This window comes from Ursus maritimus, unplaced genomic scaffold (assembly GCF_017311325.1).
Source record: "Ursus maritimus isolate PB19 unplaced genomic scaffold, ASM1731132v1 scaffold_19, whole genome shotgun sequence".
Classification (NCBI taxonomy): Eukaryota; Metazoa; Chordata; class Mammalia; order Carnivora; family Ursidae; genus Ursus; species Ursus maritimus.
In genome coordinates, this window is record NW_024424341.1 from 43,367,850 (window position 1) to 43,390,658 (window position 22,809).

A 22,809-nucleotide genomic window follows, 5' to 3' on the forward strand; every position below is an offset into this window, starting at 1 on the left:
GTCAACTACACTTCAATTGAAAAAAAAAGAAAGATTACTCTTGAGCCCAGAAGGAAACTAAAATTTTTAAAATACTAAATAAAAATAAAATTTTAATAATAACTAATGTTTATTAAGTATAATCTATTTATTACACACTACTTCAGGGCTTTATATGTATTTATGTATTTAAATCATTATAATGAGAATGATATTAATGTTTTATAAATTAAAAAAACTAAAGCAACAGAGGTTAACTAACTTTCCCAAAGCAATACACGTGTAGTAAACAGTAGGGCTCAGATCACGCTAAACAAGAGAACGAGGCCAAACAAGAAAACCCTACATTTTATGGTTGTGCTCTCGTATGAACTCACTGATGTCTAACAAAGACTGAAATATAATGGAAACTGATTCTCCATTATATTAATTTAGCCTTTCCTTGTTTGAATTTTCTGATAGTTACCTATGACTGAAAGTAAAAAAGGATTCCCATTTTCATAATCTGAAGTATCTGATATTCCAAAGCTGACTGCCAACGGGCAGACAAAAGATTTAATATATTTGTATTTTCATGAAGTTTTTCTCAATTATGAAGTTTATGATGTTGCGTAAGGTGTGACTGACGTCTAAAGTCCTTACCACATTCATTACATTTATAAGGCTTTTCACCAGAATGAATTCTCTGATGTTGAGTAAGTTGTGAGCCACGATTAAAGGCCTTCCCACATTCATTACATTTGTATGGTTTCTCACCAGTATGAATTCTCTGGTGCTGAGTAAGATGTGAACCACGAATAAAGGCTTTCCCACATTCATTACACTCATAGGGCTTCTCACCAGTATGAACTCTTTGATGGTAAGTTAGCTGTGAGCCACGAATAAAAGCTTTACCACATTCCTCACATTCATATGGTTTCCTACCAGAATGAGAAATCTGATGTAGAGTAAGTTGTGAGGCACAAATAAAGATCTTCCCACACTGCTTACATTCACAGGGATTCTCACCTGTATGAATTCTCTGATGTTGAGTCAGTTGTGAGCTATAAATAAAGGCCTTCCCACACTCTTTACATTCATAGGGTTTTTCACCAGTATGAATCCTCTGATGTTGAGTAAGATGTGAGCCACGAATAAAGGCTTTCCCACATTCCTTACATTCAAAAGGTTTTTCACCAGTGTGAATTTTTTGATGTTCAGTAAGTTGTGAGCCACGAATAAATGATTTCCCACATTCTTGACATTCATAGGGTTTCTCACCAGTATGAATCCTCTGATGTCGAACAAGCTGTGAGCCATAGTTAAAGGCCTTTCCACACTGCTTACATTCATGTGGTTTCCTACCTGTATGAATCCTCTGATGTTCAGTAAGTTGTGAGCCACGAATAAAGGACATCTCACAATCTTTACATTTATAGGGTTTTTCGCCAGTATGAAGTCTGTGATGTAGAGTAAGCTGTGAGCCATAACTAAAGGCTTTCCCACATTTCTTACATTCATAGGGTTTCTCACCTGTATGAATTCTCTGATGTTCAGTAAGTTGGGAGCCACGAATAAAGGCCTTTCCACATTCTTTACATTGATAGGGTTTCTCTGCAGTATGAACTCTCTGGTGGTAAGTAAGTTGAGAGCCACGAAAAAAGGACTTACCACATTCATTACATTCATAGGGTCTTTCACCAGTATGAATTCTTTGATGCTGGGTAAGATGAGAACCACGAAAAAAGGCCTTCCCACACTCTTTACATTTATAAGGTTTCTCCCCAGTATGAATTCTTTGATGATAAGTAAGCTGTGAGGCACAAATAAAGCCTTTTCCACATTCCTTACATTCATAGCGTTTCTTAACATGAACTCTCTGATGGCAAATAAGTTCTGAGCCTTGAATAAAGGCCTTTCCACATTCGTTACATTCATAGAATTTTTCATCGGAATGAACTTTCTGATGTTCTGTAAGTTGAAAGCCACGGATAAAATATTTTCTGCATGCTTTACATTCATTGGATTTCTCAGGAAAATGAATTCTTCGTTTTAATGTAAGGGATGTGGTCTGGCTAAAATTGGGAATTTCTTTACAAGTGATTAATACTTGCCTGAAAAGTCCCTCTTTATTTCCTAATTGGCTTTCAATCTGGTCTTTGCATTCCCTATCATCTTGAAAACTTTTACACTCACACTTATGTCTTGTAAGCTGTTCTATTATTTCCCATTGAGATGATTCTATTTCATAAATTCCTCTCTTTGAGGACAGCTTTTTGGTCTCACACTTGGATTCCCAGTCTGTAAGATAATAAGAAAGTAAATGTTATTTTCATATTCCTTGAAAAATAAAACCTCTAAGGTAGTAATAGTAGACTCAAACTGAATATTATACTCATAAGATATCAATGGAACCAACGGAGCAGAAAAGAAAAATCCAGGAACAGACAATTATAAGTGCAAATTTAGTACACAATAAAGCTGGCAGCTCAAATCAGTAGGAAAAACATGAACTCTTTTTAATAAATGAAATTGATAAACATATGGGTAGACACATAGAAAAAAGATAAAACTGCATTAATTTCTCATATCACACAGTTGGACAAATTCCAAATGGAGCAGATGTCCATATTTACAGAAATGAAAACATAAATAATTAGAATAAAACTTGGGTGATTTCTTCTATAAACTAGGAATGGGGAAAATTTTCCTAATCATAATTTGATAAAAGTGACCACAATATATAAAGAAAAAAAAAGTTGGCATGTCAAAAACAGGATAGGGTAAGTAAAATGACAAATATTTGCAAAGTTGCAATATGCCTATCATACACCTAATATATAAACAGTTTCTAAAATTAGACTAAAAAGAAAAAGACTACTATATAAAACTGGACATCAGCACTATATAAAAATGGATTAGGAAAATGGACAGTTGATAGACAAGTAACATAAACAGCTTTTAACCATATGAAAATATACTCAAATTTGCTCAAAAGATAAATTAAAATCAAAGCTACACAGAAGTGAGGATATGGAGAAATGGTAACTCTCATAGCTTGCTGATGGGAATACAAAATGGTGCAGCTGCTTTGTAAAACGTTTCGCACTTCCTCGAAAAGTTAACATAGAGTTGCCATATTACCCCATAATTTCACTCCAAGTTATATGTCCAACAGAAGTGTCCAACATAGAGTTACCACATAATCCAGAAATCCCACTCATAGGTACAGAGCCAAGAGAACCGAAAACACATATCTATATAAAAACTTGAATACAATGTTCAGAATATTATTCATAATAAGCATATGGTGGAAACAACTCGAACATCCATTAATTGATGGATGGATAAATAAAATATGGTATATCCTTAAAATAGAATATTTGGCAATAAAAATACTGACACGTTACAACATGAGTGAACTTTGAAAATATTAAGCTTCGTGAAAGAAGCCAGTCACAAAAGACCACATATTATATGATTCCTTTTATATGAATTGTCCAGAATAGGCAAATTCATACAGACAGAAAGAGCAATAGCTGCACAGGGCTACAGGGTGGGCAGAGAAACATGCGGAATTGCTACTACTGGATATTGGATTTCTTTTGGGGTAATAAAAATATTCTAAAATTGTGGTGATGATTGTATGAGACTGTGAATATAGTAAAAATCATCGTTTACTATACATGGGTAAACTGCATGTCATGTAAAATATATCTCAATAAAGTAGCTTTAAAAACTACATTGGCATGCTATTTCTCACCTCTTAGAATAGGGAATTTCCAAATGTGACATTGAATACTGTTAGCAAGGCTGTAAGGAAATTGGTACTTACATACATTGCGAGTACGAATATGAATGATAGAAACCCAATGAAAGGAAATACGGCAGTATTTAGCACAATTACATACATGTTTTGATCTAACAACGCCACTTCTGTGAAATCAATCCCAAAATTGCACTAGCAAAATGTCAAAAGTCTGATGCAGAAGGGTTTCACTGAAGCATAATGTGTTACAGCAAAAGATTAAAAATTACCCAATTGTCCATTAGTAGGTGGCTGATGGAAGTAATTCATGATACATCCACATTACAGAGTACTATGCAGCAGTTGGAAAAGGGAATATAGGGGCACCTGGGTGGCTCAGTCGGTTAAGTGTCTGCCTTCAGCTCAGGTCATGATCACGGGGTCCTGGAATCGAGCCCTGCATCAGGCTCCCTGCTCAGCAGGGAGGCTGCTTCTCCCTCTCCCTTTGCCTCTCCCCTCCGCTTGTTCTCTCTCCCAAATAAATAAATAAATAAAATCTTTAAAAAATATATTGTTAATTGTGAGGAAACGTGGACAAAAGTATGTATAGTTATGCCTTTTATCTTAGGAAGGAGAGGTGGAAGAGGAAGTATGCATGTATCAGATACATTTATTTTTATTTTTTAAAGGGGGAATGGATTTTAGGGTAGGGAAGGAATAGGTGGAGGGGCAGGGATAGAAATCGGACTTCTTTTGATACAACTTGTTTTGTAAATTTGACTTTGGAGGTATATAAATATTTTCTGTAATTATAAAACAAATTATAACAAGCACAGCTTAAAATGGAAAATACTGAATTAAAAAAAAATAACAGTGTTTACAATTATTGGAATAACCATACAAGGAAACTATTTCAAGTAACTTTCAAACATAGTAATTTGACTGTGAAATACACCCTACAAGAGGGGGAAAAAAAGAATTGCCAAAACAATTGTCTCAAACTCAATCATACTGTTGGTAGTAATGTTCATCTTATTTTAGAGTAGTATACATAATGTAGAATAAAATAAGTAATTATGATATTCCAATCCTATCATTTTTAGTGTTCATGATAACCAGGACTCTTGGCATGGGAGAAAATGGATACAGAGTTAAGATCTTTAAAAAGGTTAAATAATAAGCTTACAATTAACTGACAATATAGCTGTGGGCCCATTTCTGGGTTCTCTATTTTGCTCCACTGATCTATGTGTCTGTGTCTGCGCCAGTACCGTATCTCTAGATGACTAAAGCTTTGTAATATAGCTTGAAATCCAGAACTGTGATGCCTCCAGTTTTGTTTTTCTTTTTCAGAATTGCTTTGGCACAGCGAAGGAAACAATCAACAAAACTAAAAGGCAGCCTATGGAATGGGAGAAGATATTTGCAAATGACTTATCTGATAAAGGGTTAGTATCTAAAATCTATAAAGCACTTATCAAACTCAAGCAAAAAACAAATAATCCAGTAAAGAAATGGGCAGAAGATACGAATAGACACTTTTCCTAAGAAGACATCCAGATGGCTGACACATGAAAAGATGCTTAACATCACTCATCATCAGGGAAATACAAATCAAACCATGATGAGATACTACCTCATACCTTTTCAGAATGGCTAAAATTAACAACACAAGAAACAACAGGTGTTGGTGAGTATGCAGAGAAAGGGGAACCCTTTTGCACTGTTGGTGGGAATGCAAACTGGTGAAACTACTCTGGAGAACAGTTTGGAGCTTCCTCAAAAAGTTAAAAATAGAACTACCCTATGATCCAGCAATTGCATTCATTATTAGGTATTTATCTAAAGGGTACAAAAATACAGATTCGAAGGGGTACATGCTCCCCAATGTTTATAGCAGCATTATCAATAATAACCAACTATGGAGAGAGCCCAAATGATGCCCATCAACTGTTGAATGGATAAAGTAGATGTGCCATGTATATATATATATACACATATACATATATATACACACATATACATATATATATATGGCACATCATCTTTATCCATTCAACAATTGATGGACATCATTTGGGCTCTCTCCATAGTTTGTGTGTGTGTGTGTGTATATATATATATATTATATATATACACACACACACATATACACACATGCTCAGGAATAAATCTGGATTTCTCTTTCATCACACACCACTTCCAACTAATCATCAAGAGGTACCACTTTTAAAATCTGATCAGAATCTGACTCCTTCATGTCACCTAATCTGGACTAAAAGATGGCTTTCCAACTGGTCTTTCTGCTTCACTCTTCCTCCTATTTGTTTTCTATACAGTATCCAGAGTAGTCTTTGAAAATAACAAGTTTAATCACGTCACTCTCCTGCTGGAAATGAGCCAATCATTATTGTAGTTTCAATGTAATCCCAATTCTTTGTCATGGCATACAGGTCCCTACATGACCCAGCCCCACCTCCTTTCTGACCTCATTTTCAACTTTCATTCTCCCTCACTCACTGGATGAAAAATATAGGTAAAGTTGTTATCACTGGAGAAGGAGGGCTATTCCCTGTTTGAAAATACAGGGGAATGTGAAAGAAAAACAAGCAAGTGGTAACTGGGGTGAAGAAGGGGTTTCCTTTGGTACTCATGCTAATACCATTTTGCTTTCTAGTATTCAAGCTTCTACTCCACAGGCCTTGGTTTGGTCTTGAGGAGAACTTCTCATTCTCAGCTAATATCTCAAAGTTGTAGCCAACAAATTATCAATTTGACTGTTCTCCACAATGGCCTCCCCTTGTTTCACCATCTCTTACTCACCTGAACTCTGACTTCTTGTCACATCCTGCACAACCTTCCAGGGCTCTTTCCCTTGCTTCAATAAGGAAAGCACATCTGCTTTAGAAATGGAAAATCCTGCTTATAAGAATGGAAAAAGATATGATTATACTCTGCTTGCCCAGAATTAAAATTGAGTCCATTGTTCATCAAGTAAGAGGGTCAATTGCAGAAAGATTCGGCGGGGTCGGCTGGGGGGTGGGGGGCACCTGGGTGGCTCAGTGGGTTAAGTGTCGGCCTTCGGCTGAGGTCATGATATCAGAGTGCTGGGATTGAGCCCTGCACTGGGCTCCTTACTTAGTGGGGAGTCTGCTTCTCCCTCAATCCTTTGCCCCCCCACTCTCTCTCTGTTGCTCTCTCACTCTCAGATAAATAAATAAATAATCCTTAAAAAAAGATTCAGAGGAAGGATATCTGAAGAATAGAGAAGATAAAAGTACTCAACGGAGCTATTTTAAAGTCTATAAGCCACAAATAACTTAGTTGGGACTAGGGGTCTGAAATTTAGCTAAGTACTTGAAATATTTCCCAAATTTCACAAAGACTGAAGTCGAATTATTGGGACCAGACGAACCTACCCAGTGAGACCAGGTTGCTATAGTTTTCCAACATTACATCTCTGTACAAATCCTTCTGTTCCAAGTCCAGGCACTCCCACTCCTCCTGAGAGAAGTCTACAGCCACATCCTTGAACAACACCAACTTCTGAAATGACAAGCCCAAGTGTTAAAGGCAAAATAAATAAATATTTTTTAGAAGTAATGAGAGGAACATACATACACACACACACACACACACACACACACACACACACACAAAGTAATAAGAGGTGGACAAAACTATTACATAAAGGGCCCAAAACAGTGAATAAATATGTTGAAGCCGGAAGCCTGCAATGTGGGTAGGTAACAGAAGGGAAGTAAGTGGGAAATACAGAGCACCTAAACAATTCCTGAACATTTCTATTACTCTATCACATAGCCTCTTGGGAACAGCAATGGGGATGAACAAAAGCCAGGTAAGTGTAGTTTTGTGATTAAATGAAATAATGTGTGCTAGCACACAACACATGCAAATCCTCAAATAAATTGAAAGTTCCTTCCTCTCCTGTCCCTTTAAAGAACTGAAAATAGAAAAAAAAGGGGGGGGGGAAGGAGGGCTAGAAGGTGAGAGGGAGGAAAAGAAAAGAAAAAATAAACCTCATGGGCACATTCCAAAATGTCTCTTAAAATGTTTATCTTAGGGGCGCCTGGGTGGCTCAGTCGTTAAGTGTCTGCCTTCGGCTCAGGGCGTGATCCTGGCGTTCTGGAATCGAGCTCCACATCAAGCTCCCTGCTCAGCTGGGAGCCTGCTTCTTCCTCTCCCACTCCCCCTGCCTGTGTTCCCTCTCTCGCTGGCTGTCTCTCTCTGTCAAATAAATAAATAAAATCTTTTACAAAAATAAAAAAAATTAAATGTTTATCTTAGAAAATAAGATTTACATATAATTTCAGAATTTCTTTCCAAGTTAAGTCTCAGAATAATTTAGTAATAATATTCTTTCTTCCTAGTCCTGGCAAATCTTTTCACAGATATCGTTTTTAGAAACTACATAATATTCCATATTATGATTGTAATCATTTTCTTATTTTGCAGTAGTTTGCACTCCTCCTCTAACATCCTTCACAGCTGTTTCTAAAATCCTCAACCATTTAATCATCTGGCTGATCATATGACCACTTATCACTGCTCACTGTACACTTCTGCTTATTATGAGCAACAGAAAGCTAATGAAGGATGAACTACACTCACACAGATGTGGCCCTTGACCTGTACATACTATTCAAATTCAAAATGGACCTTGTCACTGTATTAATCCCTGACAAAATTCTCTATCACTCTGTTCTCAATCCTGCATTTGATCACATTTCCAATCTTAAAAGCTTCACAGAGCAGATCTCACCACGTTCTAAGACTAACATCAATTTCCATCTTAATTCATGAGAAAATCCAGGTCAACGAGAAAAGCCAAGTTTTTCATGTGTAGTACCATCTCATCAAACCACATTCTGACAGGAGAGGTTCTATAACTTTCCTCAAACACATTTCATGATTTGCAAATGGATCCCTAAAACATTGTTAGAGAAGAGAAGGGCAGCTGAGAAAGACCCGGGACTCATTCCCATCATTCACGATAATGAGAGTGAGCAGAACAAACACTTGGTGAAGCAGAAAGTCTGGAGATAAGAATACTGAATATTTGTATCCTAGAAAACAATGACTTTGATATAAAGGGAAGAAGAAACATGAACTCACACAAGGCATGGCTTAGAATTGCAACTTATGAGTCCTCCTCTGGCTTCTCCTCATGGAGAAGTGTAGTCCTGAGAAGACAGGGAAGAAAAAGGAAACCATGAAAAGAGGCCTACTTCTAAATGACTAAGTATTTCCTCCCCTTTTCATGGTGCCTGCATCCTTCCACACCCCAAAATATATACTGAGAAGATCTGCAGAAGCCTAAACAATCTCACCCCTGCCCCAATTCCACAAAACAGAGATGTAGAAGAAATAATTTACACTAAAGCAGTACCCAATCCCCATGATGTTGTTAGGGTTCCCTCACCTGGCCTCAGCAGTTCAACGTTTATAACCTAGGGGACCCTGATCCAAATTTATCCAAGTACTACCCACTCGAGGGCACCAATGGGGTCCTCAGGCTTTAAAATCGTCTGTATCTATGTAGGCCAATTCCTACACTTTCCTCCAAAAACACTTTCCGTGACTAAGATCTGCCTCTTTCCCCCAGTCGCAACATACTATATACTTCAGGTGCTTCCCTGGCTCCGTTCTCACATTCCAATGCAAGAAAGCATGCTGAACGCAAAGCACAGGCTTCATCTAGGACACATAAAGTCTCACTACACTCACCCAGTAACCAAGGAACAAATCCAAAGCACTCTCTAACAGTAAACAACTGCCTACTGCATTAAATCATGGCCTTAGTTGAATTCAGGAACTCTGGAGGCAGTACCTCCCTGTAATCCTGCTTAACATCATTCTGTCTCTAAATGTCAGGCTAAAGATGGTATAAGACAGTGGCTGTACAAGAAATAATTTCCACCAAGCACATACCAGGTGCTCGAGGCCTTCTACACATTAACATTTAATTGATCAGCAAACAGGTCTGTGAATTTAACCACCACCACCACCACCATTCTCCACCCCCACCAGCTCTAGCATCTTCCTTATATTTTTCTAATAGCTTTACTGACATATAATTCACATTTCATAAATTCATACTCTTAAAAATACAAGTGAATGGGTTTTAACATATTCACAGAGATATGCAACCATAACCAATATCAAATTTTAGAATATTTTCATTATCCCAAAGTAAAACCCAGGGGTGCTGGGTGGCTCAGTCGTTAAGTGTTTGCCTTTGGCTCAGGTCATGACCCCAGCGTCCTGGGATCAAGCCTGCACTGGGCTCCCTGCTCAGTGGGGAGCCTGCTTCTCCCTCTCCAGCTCCCCCCTGCTTGTGTTCTCTCTTTTGCCGCCTCTGTCAAATAAATAAAATCTTTTTAAAAATGAATAAAACCCATACACGTTAGCAATTACTTCCATCCTCATTTCCCCAGATCCTGGCAGCCACTATCTATTCTTTGTATCTATAGATTTGCCAATTCTAGATAGACATTTTGTATAAATGAAACTATACAATATGTGTCTTTTGTGACTGACTTCTTTCACATACTATAATGTTTCAAGGTTCATCTATGTTTCAGCATGAACCAGAACTTCATGCCTCTATATTGCCAAATAACATTCTGATGTATGGACAGAGCATCTTTTTCCCTATTCATCAGCTGATGGACATTTGCATTGTTTTCATCTTTTGTTATTATAAATAATGTTATTAAGAACATTTAGCTACATGTTTTTGTGTGGACAAATATTTCATTTCTCTTAGATATCCCTAGAAATGGATTTTTGGGGTCATGCGGTAACTCTATGTTTAACATTTTCAGGAACTGCCAGATTCTGTTCCAAAACAGCTGCATCAGCTTACAATTCCAAAAAAAATCTGTCAAAGTTCCAATTATTCCACATCCTTACCACCTTTTGGAGTTATAGTCATTCTTGTGAATTTGAAGTGGTATGTCACTGTGGTTTTGATTTGCATTTCCCTGATGATATTGACCGTTTCTATCCCTTCTCTGGAAAAATATGTTTTCAAATTATTTGCTCATTTTAAAAACCTGGTTTTCTTTTTATTGATGCCTTGTAATAATTCCTCATATATTCTAAGATACAATTCCTTTATTGAACATACAATTTGCAAGTTTTGGTCCCATTTTGTGCTATATTCTCACTTATTTCACAGTGTCTTTTGAAGCTCAGAAGTTTTTAAATTTGCTAAAATCCTATTTATATAATTTTTGTTTCTTTGGTTGCTTGTCCTTTTGGTGTCATATAAAAGAAACCATTATCTAACCTAGGTAATGGAGATCTCCTTTGTTTCCTTTTAAGAGTTTTAAGGTTTTAGCTTTTTTTTTCTTCCTTAAGTTTTTATTTAAATTCGTTAACAACAGTGTAATATTAGTTTCAGGTATAGAATTTAGTAATTCATAACTTACATACAATACCCAGTGCTCATCACAAGTGACCTCCTTAATACTCATCACCCATCTAACACATCCCCCCCACCTATCTTCCCTCCAGTAACCATCAGTTTGTTCTCTATAGTGAACAATCTGTTTTCTGGTTAGCCCCTTTTTTAAATTTTTTCTCCTGTTCATCTGCTTTGTTCCTTAAATTCCACATATGAGTGAAACATATGGTATCTTTCTCTGACTGACTTATGTCAATTAGCCTAATACCATCTAGCTCCATTTTTGTTGTAAATGGCAAGATTTCATTGGATATATATACCACATCTTTATTCATTCATCAATCGATGGACATTTGGGATCTTTCCATAATTCGGTTATTGTTGATAATGCTGCTAAAAACACCAGGATGCATATATCCCTTCCTTTGAATCAGTATTTTTGTATCCTTTGGGTAAATACCTAGTAGTGCAATTGCTGGGTCTGTAGAGTAGCTCTATTTTTAACTTTTTGAGGAATCTCCATACTATTTTTCAGAGTGGCTATACCAGTTTGCATTCCCACCAACAGTGTAAGAGGGTTCCCCTTTTTTCACATCCTTGCCCAAAACCTGTTGTTTCTTATGTTGTTGATTTTAGCCATTCCAACTGGTGTGGGGTGATATCTCATTGTAGTTTCAGTTTGTATTTCCCTGATGATGAGTGATGTTGAGCATCTTTCATGTGTCTATTAGCCATTGGGATGTCTTCTTTGGAATATTGTCTATTCATGTCTTCTGCCCATTTCTTAACTGGATTATTTGTTTTTTGGGTGTTGAGTTTGATAAGTTCTTCATAGATTTGGGATACTAACCCTAGATATGTCATTTGCAAATATCTTCTCCTGTTCCATAAGCTGCCTTTTACTTTTGTTGTTTCCTTTGCTGTGCAGAAGTTTTATTTTGATGAAGTTCCAATAGTTCATTTATGCTTTTGTTTCCTTTGCCTCAGGAGACATATATGGTAAGAAATTGCTACAGCCAATGTCCAAAAGGTTACTCCCTGTGTTCTCCTCTAGGATTTTGGTGGATTCTTGTCTCACATTCTTGTCTCACATTCTTGTCTTTCAACCATTTTGATTTTATTTTTGTGTATGGTGTAAAAAAGTGGTCCAGTTTCATTCTTCTGCATATGATTGTCCAATTTTCCCAACATCATTTGTTGAAGGGACTTTTTTTCATTGGAAATTCTTTCCTGCTTTGTCAAAGATTAGTTGACCATAGAGTTGAGGGTCCATTTCTGGGTTCTCTATTCTGTTCCAATGGTCTAAGTGTCTGTTTTTGTGCCACTACGATACTGCCTTGATGATTACAGCCTTGTAATACAGCTTGAAGTCCAGAATTATGATGCCTCCAGATCTGGTTTTCTTTTTCAGCATTACTTTGGCTCTTTGGGATCTTTTCTGGTTCCATACAAATTTTAGGATTGTTTGTTCCAGCTCTGTGACAAATGCTGATGATATTTTGATAGGGATTGTATTAAATGTGTAGATTGCTTTGGGTAGAATAGACATTTTAACAATATTTGTTCTTCCAATCCATCAGCATGGGATGTTTTTCCATCTCTTTGTGTCTTCTTCAATTTCTTTCATAAGTGTTCTATAGTTTTCAGAGTACAGATCTTTTACCTCTTTGGTTAGGCTTATTTCTTGGTATCTTATGGTTTTTGATGCAATTGTAAACGGGATCGATTCCTTGATTTCTCTTTCTGCTGCTCCACTGTTAGTGTATAGAAATGTAACAGACTTCTGTGTGTTGATTTTATATCCTGCAACTTTACTTAATTCCTCTGTCAGTTCTAGTAATTTTTTTGGTGGAGTCTTTTGGGTTTTCTACATAGAGTATCATGTTGTCTGCAAAGGGTGAAAATTTGACATTTTCTTTGCCGATTTGGATGCCTTTTATTTCTTTTTGTTGTCGGACTACTTTGCATATATATTTTTTCCCTACTATTTTGTTAATTTTTTTAATTCTTAGATTTTTTCTGTACCAGTATAAACATGTCATTAGAGAAGGATGTGAGATTTGGGATAACTTTAATAGAAATCCCAGTTCAAGGGCATTCTCTTCTTTGATACTGTGACGTGCAATGTTCTTAGTAATAGACTCTTCTTTGGGAGTAGGATTTTGTAAGAGTTTTGACCAATTACAAAGTTAGCACAATCCCTCCAAGACTACCCTCAACTCTGACACAAACTATAAGCTCCCCAAACCAACTAAGGCCAACTGACACTAATTGAGAGTTTAAAACCACTCTCAAGTTCAAAATTCACTAGTACTCCTAGAACTCACTTAAAGTTATACTCACAGTTACAGTTTATTATAAGAAAAAAGATACAAATTAAAATCAACTTAGAGAAGGAACACATAGGGCCAAGTTCAGGAGAAATACCAAACATGGAGCTTCCATGTCTTTTTCCATGGAGTCAAGATGTGTTACTCTCCTGACATCAATGTGTGATAAAAGGCATGGAGTATTACCAGCCATGGAAAGTCACCTGAGCCTCAACTTTTCAGTTTTTATGAGAGCTCAAGATGTGGGAAGGGCTCATTAATTGACCATGTCATTGATCTGTCTCCAGGTCAGTTGATATCAGTGTGACCCAAAGCCCCCATTCTTGGTCACATTGTTGTCCTTTCTCACATGGCCAACCATTACTCTAACACTAAAAAGGTGTGGCCAGTCCCCACCCTACATCACATTGTTAGATTATACTAAGGCTCCCAAGCAAAGACTCAGGCATCACATTTCAAGGGCCCAGAGATTACCTCCCAAAAGTAGTAAAAAGACCAGACCTCTCTTTGGCAAGCCCAAACTCTTGGCTACATAAATTCTGTCACTTCTGAATCTGTGGCATTCTTTTGGTTCTGAAAAGCATTTAGTTTCCAACACTTGATTCCTTTTTTCCTTTCACCATCATCCGTGAAGGCATGCCTTTTCTTTTTATGTTGCTTTCCCTCTCCTCAAGGAGTGGGCTTTTCCTAAGAGTGCCACCTTTCATCTCACCATTTTCAAAAATATTCCTTTCAGTCAAAAGGCAATGCTCTAGTCTTAACAGAGTTAGCCATGTTGTCAGTATTTTCCCACTCAAGATGGACCTCTATATTCATGGGATTAAGTTATCCATTTTCCAACACTGCAATGTATCCCTCACTTTTCTCTCCCTAACTCTTCAGTCTAGGATGGACACTGGAGTTGATCTGCCTGTTTGGGGTATGTATTTCTCCACTTACATAGAAACTGAAGTTTATAGTGTAACCTCACGCTCTGAATAAGGCTGTAGGCATAGCCTGTTATATGCAGTTTTAATTGTTTTCCTTGTTGATTCATATGGCTTTTAAGGGATATTTGAGAAGATATAAGCCCTCCTAATTTCTTTCAAGTCTCAAAATTATAGAGAGAAAATCCAGTGAAAATTGTGAGATATAAAAACTGACCCAAATACTTGGAAATTTCATATTTGATAAGGTGGCATCTTATATCAGTGGGGAATATATGGACCTTTAAAAAGGTAGTGATGGAATAAATAATCATTTGAAAAATGAAAAAACTGGATACTCCTCACAGTGTATCAGATTAAGCTCCAGATCAAGCTGCTTGTGAAATGTAAAAATTAAGGTGTGCCTGGGTGGCTCAGTTGGTTAAGTATCTGCCTTTGGCTCAGGTCATGACCCCAGGGTCCTGGGATCAAGCCCCTTGTCTGGTTCTCTGCTCAGCCAGGAGCCTGCTTCTCCCTCTCCTCCCCGCTTGTGCTCTCTGTCTCTCTCTCTCTCATATAAATAAATAAAATCCAAAAAAAAGAGAGAGAAAAAAAGAAACGTAAAAATTGAAATCATGTAAGAAGAAACAACACCTGAATTTTCTAAAATTCAGGAGTTAGAGAAACTTACCCAGTCATAAGCCAAATCTATAGGTAATAAGGGAAAGATATTTAACTACAAAAAGTTATTTTAATTGGGAAAACACCACTAGCAAAAGAAAATATAAATGACAATCTGGGAAAAGGCATCTGGAACTTATATTACAGAGAAAAGGTTAACAAATAATATATAAAATAGCTTTAAAAGCAGAAAAGGAACAATACTCCTTAGAAAAATGGACAATAGAAATAGTTCATAGATAAACAAATGCAAATACACTAAAGTATATAAGGAGATGCTCAACTTTGTTCACTATAACAGAAATGTTAATTAAAATTACACTGAGAGACCAATGTCATTGGAAAATATCCAAAAGTTTGCTGGTATATTCTGTTGGACGACGTATGGGAAAACCAGTAGTAAAATGAGTAAATGTACAACCTCAAAGGTGGGGAATTTAGCAATAACCAGGAAATTACAGAAGCATTTAACCAGTGATCTAGTTGTCCTACTCCTAATAATTCCTTTCAAAAATAAGCTAGCAGGGCACCTGGACGGCTCAGTCAGTTAAGCATCTGACTTGATTTCAGCTCAGGTCATGATCTCAGGGTCATGAGATCAAGCCCCACATCAGGATCCTCACTCAGCGTCTGCTTGAGATTCTCTCTCCCTCCCTCTCTGCTCTTCCTCCCACTCACATGCACTCTCTTCCTCTAAATAATCTTTTTTTTTTTTAAGGAAAAAATAAAACAAGGCTAGCAACATTCCAAAAGGTAAATGCTGCTGAACTTTGTTTTTTATTTATATATTTTGTTGATTTCCTTTTAATAACTTTTAGAATACTTCCACATTTTATTGTTTCCCTGTGACAATCATATTATCTGCTAATCAATTTTTTGTTGCTTCTCAATGGTTAGACTTTTTACTTTTTTTTTCTCTACTCTTAGTGCAGTGCCTACAAGCTCAAATAAATGTTGAACAGAAGTAGGCACATCACTCCTTTTTCCTGATTTTTATTTAAGGGCTTACATTTTTAAACAACTTTGTTGAGATTTAATTCACATGCCATACAATTCATATTTTAAGTGTATGAGTCAATGGTTTTTAGTATATTCACAGAGTCCATTACCACAATCAGTTTTAGAACATTTTTATTGTCCTAAAAGAAAGCTTGCAACCATTAGTCATCATTTCTCCAGACTATTTTCCAAAGCAGCCACACCATTTTATATTCTCTCTTTATATTTTATATTCTCAACAGTTGTGGAGGGTTCTAATTTCTTCACTTTTTTTTTTTTAAGAGAGAGAAAACACATGCGTGTGAGCAGGAGTAGGGGCAGGGGAAGAGGGAGAGAGAGAATCTTAAGCAGATTCCAAGCTCAGGGCTTGATCTCTTGACCCTGAGATCATGAGCTGAATGGAAGTCAAGAGTCGACTATGCCACCCAGGGGCCCCTCTTCACATACTTCTTAACACTTGTTACAATCTGTCTTTTCTATTATAGCCATTCTAGTCAGTGTGAGTGATATTGCACTGTGGTTTTGATTTGTATTTTCCCTGATGGCTAGATGTTGAGGATCTTGTCATGTGCTTAATAGCAATTTATATATCTTCTTTGGAGAAATGCTATTCAGACACTTAGGCCATTTTTAATTGGGTTGTTTAACTTTTTATTATTAGGTTGTAATATATCTTTATATATGCTGGACACAATTCCCTCATCAGAAAAATGATTTACAAGACATCTGTCCCATAATATGTGTGGGTTGTCTTTGACTTTCTTCACGAGTGTTGTTTGAAGCACAAAAGTTTTTAATTTTGATGAAGTCCATTTATCTACTTTTTGTTTTGTTGCTTGTGGTATACATATATATAAGTTCATCTAAAGCACACTACTGTGCTTTCTTACAGTATATTTTAAAAGATGGAATAAATTATAAGATAGAAAAAAGTGACTACTTAGAAAGTACAACTGTGAAGGAAGAGATGACATTAAACCTTGATTTGCAGATTTGACTTTGGGGCCATGTACTTTATAAAATTATAGGAAAAAATTAAATTTTAAAAGAGCAGTCTCTAAAAATTAAAAGTAAAACAAACAAATCTGTGACTCCAATTTGTGGCATAACATCTCAGGAGGAACCATTCCAAATGACTCTAGCATACAGTAATTTGATTCCATATCCCCAGTGGAATATACCCTAAAGAACAAGAAGATTATAATAAACAAAGAAACAAATAAAAATGGAGGGCTATTTTCAGTAATCAGATCACTATTATTATTTTGAGTGTTCTTTATAAAGAATCATAGTATTTATTCCAAATTTTATAAAGTGTGGAATAAAGAACTGTCCTTTTGCTGTTCCATGATCCCATCCAGAATACATTACATTAACTCATCATATTTCTAGGCTCCTTGGGGTTGTGACATTTATTTTTTAATCTTTTAAGATACGTATATACTAGCTTTGTAAAGCCACAGAAACAATGATCAACCCAGTAGCAGTCAATATCCTAGCAACTAGAATATAGTCTTGAAATGCCATTTCCCATTAATATGAAGGAGGCTTGAATCAGGAAACAAACAAGAACCTAGAATAGGGTAATAATGCTTGATTTTTGGCTTTGTTTACAATTTATTTCAATTAAATTTAATTCAATACAATTCAAGTACTCTGGATCCCTGCCATGGGACAAGTCCTATTTGGGGCATTATTCAGCCGAAGCGCTCAGAAACAGAGGGCAGAAATGTACAAGAATAAAATAACACATATTAATGTGAGTCTTCTGTTTTTCCTCTTCTCTCAAACTTAACTCCAATAAATTCCATCTATCCATTTATTTTTCCTGAACAAGCTATCAAGTCTAGAAGAGGCCTTTTCATATAAAAGGTGAGGTTTTGATTTGAAATATTACTAGAAATCTGACAACTGCTTGAAAACAAAGTAATAGCATTTCTCTTTCATGGGTGTTACAGGAAATATGATTTCCATTAAGTGTGTGTGTTTAGAAGGTATGTATGTGGGCAGTGTTGGCTTAAAAATTGCAGCTGGCGCCTACTCTCTGTAAAAATGAAATCATGTCTTTTAGCGTTCACTAAATCAGATATTGAATTTAACCTTCTAAACTCTGCTCCTATTCAGTACACCACTTGTCTGATTTTGGAAATAGTTTCATTAGAACTTAGCCACATCCTTTTGTATTATATATGGCTGCTTTCACTCTACAACAAAGTTGAGGAGTTGCAACTGAGAATGTATGACCCATAAACCTAAAACATCAAATAGATCACCCTTTGCAGAAAGTTTGTCAACTCCTGACTGAGAAGATCTACTGAAAACCAAGAAAGCTAGCAAAGACTACTAAAATCAAGTCAAAAGGACCTGTGAGCCAACCTGAATAGGCTCCAAATGGTAAATATGGCACAATACTAATTTAAATATACATAAATAAAATAATTGCAATAGATTGAAACGTTAGCAGATCAAAATCCACACTTTTATAACGATAGTAAAAAATAACAATCACTGGTCTCCAGGAGAGAATGCCAGCAAACCATCATTTCATTATGGTTCATTATTTCCTCATTTTGAAAACTGTAAGTTAGGAGAAAAAAATCTGTCCTGCCTCCTTTGAGGAATCTGTACCTCAAGATAATCAATCAGTTCATACAGGGAATTTTCACTTTATATAATTAGTCCAGTTAAAGAATAAAGATATAATTACTTAGACTATAACTATTTAGCAATCTCTAATGAAATAATAATAGAAAATATCACAAAAAGAGGCAAGCAGACATTATGTGTCTCCTCATGGAAGTATACATTAGCATCAGTGTAGTCATTGTGCCCAAAAAAAGGGTGGGGGGTGGAAATGGAGGGAACCCACCTGAACCTGATCAAGCCTCTAGATCTAACCTCTAACTAGAGAAATATAGAAAAACATGTTAATGATGACAGACTGTGGGAAACTTTACTGGACAAATCACCCAGCTTCTTCAACAAATAAGTTGCAAGGAAAGAGAGAAAGAAAGAATAAGAATGAGGGGCGCCTGCGTGGCTCAATCAGTTGGGCATCTGATGCTTGGTTTCAGCTCAGGTCCTGATCTGGTGGTTGTGGGACTGAGATCGAGCCCAGCATCCCAATCCATGCTCAGCTGGGAGTCTGCTTCAGCTTCTGTCTCCCTCTCCCTCTGCCCCTCCCCCCCCTCACATGTTCACTCTGTCTCGAATAAATAAATAAATAAATAAGAAACTATAGATTTTTAAAAAGACTTTATTAAAAGACTTATGAACCAATCACAATGCATGGATCTTATTTGGGCCCAGATTCAAAGAAATCTTAAAATTAAAAACAAAGTTATTTGCCCTGTGGGGAAATCTAAACTCTAACTGGAAATCCGATATTAAGGAAATATTATTTATTTTTTTAGGGAGAACAATGGTGTTTAAGTTTTTAAAAGACTATCATTTATATACACATTTATGGATGGAACGATACAACTTCTGGGATGTGCTTCAAAATAATCCTAGGTAGGTAGAGGTACAGATTAAACAAGATGAGTCAGTTATTACTGTAGCTGAGCAAAGTGGTGCATAGACGTACATTCCTGTTTTGTCTGTTTTTGTACAGGTTTGAATTTTTTACAATGAAGAGTTAGGGAAATTGTCATCAGGGCTTAGTAAACTGATTTACCACACACAAAAATCAGGTAACAACCCCATAGCTTGAAAAACCCTATAACAGTATATTAATTATTTTCTGAAACTTTCCAACAACCAGCAAAATACCTTGAATAAAACATAAAATCAGAAAATATTGGTTAGAAAAGTGGTAATACAAGAGACAACAGAACAAAAACTATTAAAAGTTAAAGTCCACATAAATGTTGCCTGAGAAACTAGCATTCATTCTACCAACAAACTCATTGATAGGCTAAATGACATATATTCAAGGATATGTATCCCACCATTGTTACAACAGCTAAAGATTAATAGCCATTTGAAAGTTCATTAATAAGAGTTAGTTCTTAAAATTATGGAATTATGTAATACTGTGCAGCCATAAAGTGAAGAAGTCCTTTATGTACTAATGGATGCATAGAATTCCCCTGGAAGTACTTAAGAAGCTAGGTGCACTGGTTCCCTTCTAAGTAGGAAAAGCTCGTGACTGGGAGCAGAGTTAGGAGGGAGAATTCACTGTATACTCTTCTGAACCTTTTAAACTTAGAGGATGATCTCTTAAACAATAAAATTGAAAAGAAAATACTCAAAGTCAAGGCTTTCAAATTTCACTCTAAGAGGTGTATTCCATTCCTTCAAAGATCTTAGAAAAAGACTAAGTATAAAAGTGGATTTCAAATATTTGCCTGGTGAATATGTGTACCTCAGGTCATAAGGAGCAAAATGGAATGGAGTAACCTCTTTGGGTCCATTCCTTCTGGCCCCATTATTTCTTGGAATAGCCAGGCTCAAAGACCAGAATACTAAAAGGATCCTTTTTTCGGAGTTTCAAAAGAAAGCAAGCAAATGTTCCCATATCGTGAAAAACCAGAAAACACTTCAGAGAGAAAAGAAGGAATAACAACTTACCTTGGATAAAACTCTCAGTTGTCCAACAGCGGCTCTTCCCTCAGTCTCTGGTCACCTGTGTAAGACAAGTCCATTAATTGGTAAGGGATAAAGAATCATGAGACACCAAGCCTTTCTTTGAACCCAGACTGACTTGTTAGAAACAAGCAACTGCTTTCCCCCCTCTTCTACCTCCCTTGAACCAAATAAACATTCAGAGGAAGGTCAGACAGAGACTTGAACAATGCTGCCCTCTCTGAGAACCAGAGTGGAGGTGGAGAATCCCCACAAGTCTCCCCCGGGTGATTTCCTGAGGGAAGAGATTGGAATCTTACAACCCCAGCTTTTTTCCTCCTCTTTTCTCAGCATCTCCCCACAACTTGGGCTGTTTCTGGCTCTTAAAGTCTCAATCTAAAATCAGACTGGAGATAAATTTCTTTATCTAGAATCTTTAATCTGGGACTCACCTATCTTCCCACATCAGACAGGGACATTTCCAGGGAACTTGGGCCCCAATGGCTACAAGGAGAGGGGGCAGCTGTAACAGCACTCCAGCCAGTCTTAATGGTTAACTTGCTTCAAGTTAACACATTCCTTGCTTGCTGACTTAAGTTCCCTGATCTGTGACAAAACTAGTTTGTTTTCTTTGAGATACACAGACCAGTGGCCTTCAGAAATAAAGGACCAGAACTTTCCAAGGCCACAGAAGCCAGCAAGTGTGTTTGAAGTCCCTTTAGCTTTCTGATTGCCCAGCAATCTTTTCGCAAAATGTTTTTCTTTTTTAAGGTCACACAAATGATTTTACTGACCTCCCTTTGGGCATCTGTAGACTTTGCCCTCCTTTTCAGAAAAATCAAGAGTACTCTTGCACAACTCCCTGGGTACGAAGGAACCAGACCTTCTTGCACACCCCACCGAAACCCCAAGCACCAAGAAAGCAGAATTTCTTGCACAACCTCCAAGGTCGGAGATAACTCCATAGCTGGCATCAAGTCTGCATGTCATCAAGAAATGTCACAGACCGCTGCACTCTCTTAACTGATTAAACCCCTTTAAAAATCTCTGGGCCAAAAATAAAAAACAAAACAAAAGAAAAAAACAGAAACAAAAAACAAATAAAAAATAAAAATAAAAATCTCTGGGCCAGGAAGAAACCTGAGTTGGCCTTTGGACAAGAGTCTGCCTTCTCCCCGAGCGGCCGGCCTTCCTCAAAAAGAATTTGACCCCTTTCCAGCCAATATTCGTCTCTCTAGCCACCAGCAGCCCAATTTGGGTTCCCGCAACGCAGCCAGCCACAGAGATCCCACAACCACAAACTTCCAGAAACCTTCGAACCCACAAATGGCCTCGGTAACCATTTCTCTATCACTGCCCCCCCCCCCATTCGGTTCCCGGCTAGGCACAGCTGGAGGTGTGGAGCAGACTCATAGAAAGTCAATGACATAATTAAAGGAGTCAATCTCACAGCTTTACACCGGCACTCTCACAACTTGAGACACAATTGCCACTCCTTCATGTGGTCACACATAATCATGCAGTCCCACAGCACATTAGGTCACACACTCACACACTGACGTGTTAAGGCCTGAGGCTCCACACACGGCCGGTCTCGGTCCCCGGGATAAGACACGCCTCACCTTCAGCTTACCCGGCGTCAGGCTCACGTCCCGCGGGACCGGAACGAACCCACTGGCCAAGCTTCTTCCGCCGGGGCGCTGTGCAGCTTGCTCCAGCACAACGGGGCTTACCACCTTAGAAGGAAGGGACGTTACGCCCGGAGGCCTCTGGAAAGTATAGTCCAGAACACGAAAGACCTCAGAGAGCGTTCGACCCGAGTAATCCTCTCCAGGCCCTAGCCCGCGACCGGCTGCTCTTCCACTCTCTACCTCGAAACCCTGCGACCGCGCAGTCCCGGCCGCGCACCCGGGGCCCCAACTTGCGTTTAGCTGGAAATTCATTTCCGCCCCGGGGACTTCTGGGACTTGTAGTGTGGCCTAGGAGCCCTGGAGTGCGGAGCGGGGCGGTGATGAACCCTCAGCCTCAGCTTGGAGCTGGCTGAGTCTGGAAGACCTGCGAATGCTTGGGCCCTAACTGCAGCCAGGCTTGTGGGGAAGGAGAGAGGGAGAGTGACGTTTTAGTGCTGGTGTGAGTGCGTTTGCTTCGTTTATGATCTCGGTGTGGTCCTTTGCGGTGCCTGAGATTGTT

General features: G+C 37.6%; 1 protein-coding gene across 3 annotated transcripts; it reads right to left on the bottom strand.

The window, feature by feature from the left end:
• Positions 1 to 113: 113 nt before the first annotated feature.
• On the bottom strand, positions 114 to 22,562 carry LOC103681549 (zinc finger protein 345-like). Of its 3 annotated transcripts, XM_040632771.1 has the most exons (6): positions 22,242 to 22,562; positions 20,626 to 20,680; positions 8,843 to 8,910; positions 7,126 to 7,252; positions 6,530 to 6,625; positions 114 to 2,259 (listed from the first exon to the last, which is right to left on the bottom strand). In XM_040632771.1, exons 3-6 carry the CDS (start codon positions 8,849 to 8,851, stop codon positions 566 to 568), a joined length of 1,926 nt encoding a protein of 641 aa, XP_040488705.1. In that variant the 5' UTR covers positions 8,852 to 8,910; positions 20,626 to 20,680; positions 22,242 to 22,562; the 3' UTR covers positions 114 to 565. The 3 variants fall into 3 exon arrangements, 1 of the variants encoding a protein (XP_040488705.1); XR_005835477.1 differs by lacking the exons at positions 114 to 2,259; positions 6,530 to 6,625; positions 7,126 to 7,252; positions 8,843 to 8,910 and adding an exon at positions 19,294 to 19,824 and having other exon boundaries at positions 22,242 to 22,534; XR_005835476.1 differs by lacking the exons at positions 114 to 2,259; positions 6,530 to 6,625; positions 7,126 to 7,252; positions 8,843 to 8,910 and having other exon boundaries at positions 19,294 to 20,680; positions 22,253 to 22,562.
• Between the last annotated feature and the right edge of the window lie 247 nt (positions 22,563 to 22,809).